Source organism: Platichthys flesus, chromosome 13 (assembly GCF_949316205.1).
Source record: "Platichthys flesus chromosome 13, fPlaFle2.1, whole genome shotgun sequence".
In the NCBI taxonomy this organism is placed as follows: Eukaryota; Metazoa; Chordata; class Actinopteri; order Pleuronectiformes; family Pleuronectidae; genus Platichthys; species Platichthys flesus.
The window spans coordinates 8,301,069-8,307,338 of NC_084957.1; the positions used below are offsets into that span (position 1 = coordinate 8,301,069).

A 6,270-nucleotide genomic window follows, 5' to 3' on the forward strand; every position below is an offset into this window, starting at 1 on the left:
CCTCATCAACCGTAAGTCTGAAATGATTGCAACCAGCCATACTGGATAAAGAAAATCTAAAGTATATTTTCAAATGCTGTCAATCAGTCTATTAAGTATATACTGTTATAGTTTGAGCTTTATTTTGTTGATCTAGCTATGGTTAACTTGCCAGAAAATAAGCTAGCTATCTAACAGCGAATAAGTGGTGTACACATTTCTGTTTCTCACTTTTGACCCAGCTCAAAAGTGACCCAGCTCAGAAAAAGAAGTATTTGTGTTACGCCGAATACTTCCATTTCTTCTTCTTCTTGGTAAATGACAGGGGCACCTATGCTTAATCGGTGCATTACTGCTACTTGTTTGTAACTTCCCCCAGGCATTATATCTAAGAACACCTCAAAGGATTCATTCAGCAAATGAAACGTGGTGGTCAGTTTGGTGTTTTTCACCTGAACATCACATTTGACCTCAGCAGGATGTTCAGGTGTTCTACTCCGTATGTAGTGATAGTGATAGCACCACCTACTGCCAAAAGGAGATAAGCCTTGTTTTACAACTTCAATTTTGATTTAAATAAATTATTTTCAAAGCGGTCTATACTTGATGGCGTGGACCATAATGCTTGACGGACGCAGGAAGTCACGTGTTTATCATTCCCACGATGCACAAAACGCACGCAACACAGAGTCATTTCGTCCGGTCCCTGTTCGCCCTGCCCGCCATAGAAACCTCAGAGAGAGCCACGTGTGAGGGATCCGTCTCCCAGGGCGGACACAAGTGCAATAGAAACAAAATAACAACATTTACAACACTGAGTAGAAGAAACAGTTTGTAGCATGTTGAAAAAGTGTGTCAATATTTACAGTATTTGTACATAAGAAGGATGCTTGACCGGGATGAAGGGAGCAGCAATGACAAATGCATTGAGGAGTTATTGTCAGTAGAGATTCAGATTCAAGATTCAAGAGTTTTATTATCAAATGCACAGAGATAACAATTAAGCAGTCGCTGGCAATGAAATGCTTGAGTCACAGGCTCTCTTCTAACAATGCTCAAGAATTAAAAACAAAAACAAACAAAATTTGAATAAAATAGTGTAAAATAGAATATCAAAACTTTAAAATATGAAATAATATATATATATATATATACATACAGTAATGGTGGAGTAAGTGAGCAGGTGTATTGAACGATGTGAAGAAGGAATCTCAAAGACTGTAAATGTACAGATAACACATATGACAAAAATATATATATATATAAATATATTGAAGATGCCAATATTTCTTTAGAATTCAAAAATGAATTGCATTATAAAACTTTCCACCAAATTCTTAATTCATAAGAAAATGTCAGATGGGGATGAATGGAGCAGCAATGACAAGTTATTGTCAGTAATTTTTTAGATTAGATTCAACTTTATTGTCATTGCACAGTACAAGTACATATACAACGAAATGCGTCTAACCAGAAGTGCAAAAAAATGGAGGTTAAAGTGCAGAGATGGAATATGTAAATAAATATGAAGTATAGTTAGAAATATACATGTAATATAAATGTAAATGGAATATGAACAGCATTAAGACGTAAGGTATGATATAAGAATGATGAATACACTAAGAGCAAGATAAATATATACAAATATGAATACACTATAGGTGGAATAATACAGTAGGAATAAGTTAAGTGCAAATGTACAAATGTACAAGTGTTCAAATGTGCAAAATGGTTGAGTAGGTGAGAAGTTGCATTGTACGAGGGGAAAAAAGGAATCTCAAAGACGGTAAATGTACATATAACAATATATTGAAGAGGCCAATATTTCTTTAGAATTCAAAAACTTGTTATTATGAAACTTTCCACCAAATTCCTCATTCATAAGAAAACCAACTCTGATCTTTTTTTTATTCCTAGTGATTATGTTCGTACACGTGTATATATATATATAACAGTATACATAATGTATGTGAGGTGATGCCCTGCTCCGTGTCATCCCCGAGCAGCAGCTGTACCACGAGCCGCATCCGTCTCCACGGCGACGCGCTCAGAAGTCCCAAACAGAGTCCGCCTCACTTTCCGCTCCGCCGCCAGAACATGTTCTCACAGTAAGTTCCACATCTCCTGACTTCAGCCTGAACTCCGCTTCCCCTCGCTCCTCACCGCCACCGGCCGCTCGCACTCTGTGTTTGCGCTTCAAGCCGCGGGCAGTTCTCGTCTCCATTCGGGTGACGTCAGCGAGCTAACTGCTAAACTCACCTGTCCGTTGATGCTAATGGCGAGTCCTCTGAGTGACGATGGGCTTTGTCTCCACAGAACACCACCGACACCCGTGACTCCTCGTGATGATGGGGAAGAGACAGACTCTGGCAAGTACAACTTTTTTGACACTGACTTAGTTTACACTCAGTTATAGTTTGTGGGTATTGAGGGGACTAGTCTGCTGCCTCCTGGTGGTGAGATGCTGCATCACTGTTGGGCCAAGAGCAGGGGAGGTTGGAATTTAACAAATCATAGAAACTGTGTCTTTTCCCTCCACTTTCCCCTCTGTCACTGTGTGTGTGTGTGTGTTTGTGTGTGTGTTGTGTGTGTGTGGGCTACAGGTGTGACAACAGGCTACAATCCAATGACTGCTAACATCTCCCAGATCCCGGGCCTGTCCCCCCTCGCCAGCTTCCCCCCCGATGAGAACGCTTCAGGACGGAGAAACGCAGTCCGTGACACTGACTCTGACTATGTCAAGCTCTCCAAACAAGGAGGGCAGAAGGGTAAACACAACCTCCTGACCCACACCTCCACGTGTCGACCTGGTTTTTAAATGACACTCACCCTGCTGTTATTATAACTTATGTTCCCGTCCTCGTTCAACAGGACTTTTGAGGCACGAGCCAACAGTCGCTGCTAAACCTAATGCATACACACCTCCCAGCTGGAACTTCTATCCATCAGAGGACAAGAGCCACCAAAGGTACTCGTTACATATGTCTTATTATTATAATGCTCTCTGACCACATTACTAAACATTTTCCTCCTTTGCCATTGACTTGCTTCTGTTCCTAAAATTGTTTAAGTCCTTTTTAACAGATTGAACAATATAAATAGTATTAATCAGACACGATAATGGCTGATGATTAGTGTTTTTTCTTTATTATATATTTCAGTAAAGGACACTTATAATATCCCTGTGTTGTTTTTTTTCTAACAGTCTCAATAACACTGTGGAGGAGAAAATCCCTGAAGTGTTTCAACCACTGGAGCCTCCCTTCGGGAGCGACAGTCTGACGGCCTGGGAGAGGACTGGTACCAGCAACACCAGTCGCAAAGACAAGGTAAACAGAGAAATGCCAAAGGCATAAAGAATAAAGTAATTCAGCTACGAGTCAGCACAAAAAATGCTTATGCTCTCGCTTCTGTTTTATTATGAGCCCAATTTGCCAGAACCAATGTCTGGCAAATTGGGTCCAGACATTTTCCGGACTTTGCCTTTCACATGTGAAGAACATAAGAGGAAATTCTCAGCATCAGACCTGAAAATATCTGTAAATATCTTTAATGCAGGCGAGGGGTGATGCCTGGGTGGAGCACACAGGAGGCAAGGATATAATGTATTAATTACACTAGGGAAATAATGTGTTTTCTGCATCTATTACCAAGCTGGAATATCGTTATCTTACCAGGTTGACATCTTTGTTTGCATCCTTCAAGATATTTGTATTCTTTGTGTTGTTGTTTTCTGTCTCTTATGCTTTAGAAATGTTGTCATCCCACCCTCTCACTTATATACTCACTCTGTTTTGTTTTTTATTCCCCGCAGAACAACAACGGTCACTACAACCAGCAGGAGAAGCTGCTGACACCCAACCAAAATCTAGAGTTCAGCAAATTCAGGAGGAAGTGAGTTCATTTGGCCCCAAGATGGCGCTGTTGTTCTGTTGGCTGGTGACTCGGAAATTTGACAACGACCATAAACAACATCGCACAAAATAGAGATAGAATCATAGACCTGTGATCTTAGATGTCAAAAACACATCAGTCATTTTCAATTGAAGAACTTAAATGAGCAAATGATATCTGGTGTTTCCAAATGATTTGAAATGCATATTAGCCCATGAAGAATAGGATTGACCCACATTTCAGATTATTTTTTATTTATCGGTAAATTGTAGGCCATATTTCCCTATGTTGTGATGACTAAGCAGAAAAACGTCTGGGCGGGTCCCACACTCAGGTCAAAGTGAACAGCACACAGAGCAGTAGACAAACCTGGATGTTCCCCCGTGTGTTTGTTTTTTTGGGAACAGCTGGTCTGTGATGTGTGTCCTTGTACCTTTGGGAAAAAAGTCACTGACCTTTCGACAGAAGGAAAAAAATGAACTAAAAAAACCTCAGATGTGATTCCAAAGAGACAAGACAGTAAACAGAGGGGTCCTGGAAGGTTGTAGGGTTATGACGCTGTATTTCACGGAATCCACAAAGGAGGATTAACTCAAAACAATCATATGCGAGTCATCAGCTTGAGAACAGAGTGTAGAATGTTTAATAAAGTCTGAAAACAAAGATCTAATGATAAGGATATCGAGCTCTACTTTGATTTTGTCCTTCGGTTTTACTTCCAGTATTCCAGGGTTCATATATAATGTATTGTAAGGTGTGCTTAGGTGTTAAGAGAGGTGCCATGAATTAAAAGGTATTGTTATCATCATTACTATTATCAATATTTTTATAAGATTTAAAGGAAACAGATTAAAAGTTAGGATCGTTTTTCAGAGTTGCTGGTACGGTACAAGGTAAACATAAAATCGGACTAATGCAAACACCAGTTGATGACCTTTTGACGGGAAACATTTGTAATGAGTAACCAGAGTATGTGTTGATACACAGAGTCAGAGGGATAGGGTCCATATTTCATGTTTAAACTGCGTCTGTTGTCATCTTCCTCTGGTTAATGTGAAACTTTAATGGCAAAAACACATTTGCGTTCCATTTCCGGCCGCAGAGGAGCCATCTGGTCCGATGTTCATTAAAAAATGCTTCACACATTCGTCTGCTTCCACCTCATTTGTAACTTCCTGTCTCTCTCACAGGGTCCACGACAAGAAACCGGCTCCGACCGACATGTCCAAGCTGTTGAGCTTCGGTTACGCAGACGAAGACAAACCGACTAGCCAACACTGACATGTCCAGTGAGTACGCACAGTGTTTCTGTTAGAGTTCAAATCCACCTGCTCGCCATAAATCACCTCCTTTTATTGCCTTTTTCACGGCACTGTTAATACCCCACCTCTGGTTTAATAAAAAGGAAATTAAACTAAGCGGCCGAGTAATGTAATTATTTAATTTACGAGACTCATTCTCTGGATATAGAACGTAATGAAATGATGTTGAATGATGAAATGCGGACGATTTGAGGCTTCAGCCATTAGGGAATTTATGGTGCATCCTTAAAAGAGATTATAAGTGAATTATGTGATAATGACTCGGAGACTGACTCATATGTTCATGTATGTGTTCCCATGTCAACAGATTAGAAGACTGCCAGTGCATGGAAAACTAACCTCTATCCAGTCCTCCCCTGGGACAACCCTCACCTCTTCAGAAATAATGTTAGGACCTTCTATTTTTCATGAATGTTAGTGGCGTCTCATTACCTGTGTTTGTTAAATTAGGAAGGCGCCAGATGGAAAGGTCCTGTGTTACAAGGTTTTATTTTTTAAATCTGTAAAAAAGCAGTTTTCAGGAATAAAAATGTGAGAATTTCAACAAAATTCAAATGTTTCACAATCTTCTTGACTTGCCCGATAACACAGCAGACAATGGCACATTTTCTGGGACATGTAAGAAGAGGAAAATTGCTCTTAAAGCAAATGACACTATGTTTAATTGGATTTTAGTTTGCTCGGAGCATGCACCCTGAACAAACAGCGTCTCTGTTGGTTGTTCACTAACTTGGTCGTGTTTTTGTCGTGTTTTTTCATACGCCCACGAGTGGCCTGCCCACGTGAAGAGGTTATCACAGTGTTCTTCAGGGGAAGTTATCCATTACCTTCTGATTGGTTATTGTCAAGACATAACAACACTCCTGTTTATGTAAGGTTCAGACATAATGGCTGTTTTCGTCACACGGGATGTTTACATAGCCGTCACGTGATTTTCCCATAGCTAGGATCTGTGCCAATCGCCTTTTCATCTGATCGATCTGGCTCTGTTTGTTCACGCCCGCTGGATGTTTTTGTGAGCCTGAGGACAGGTGCAACTCCTCCTCTCTTGGGCCAATCAGCTGCAAGGTCAGAG

The 6,270-nt window shown here is 40.4% G+C and overlaps 1 protein-coding gene across 1 annotated transcript; it reads left to right on the forward strand.

Annotated features, from left to right (window-relative positions):
* Positions 1-1,956: 1,956 nt before the first annotated feature.
* LOC133967075 (uncharacterized protein C7orf57 homolog) lies at positions 1,957-5,744 on the forward strand. The gene is made up of 8 exons (XM_062402290.1): positions 1,957-2,087; positions 2,296-2,348; positions 2,583-2,747; positions 2,851-2,947; positions 3,185-3,308; positions 3,794-3,873; positions 5,064-5,162; positions 5,503-5,744. Exons 1-7 carry the CDS (start codon positions 1,957-1,959, stop codon positions 5,152-5,154), a joined length of 741 nt encoding a protein of 246 aa, XP_062258274.1. The 3' UTR covers positions 5,155-5,162; positions 5,503-5,744.
* Positions 5,745-6,270: the final 526 nt, after the last annotated feature.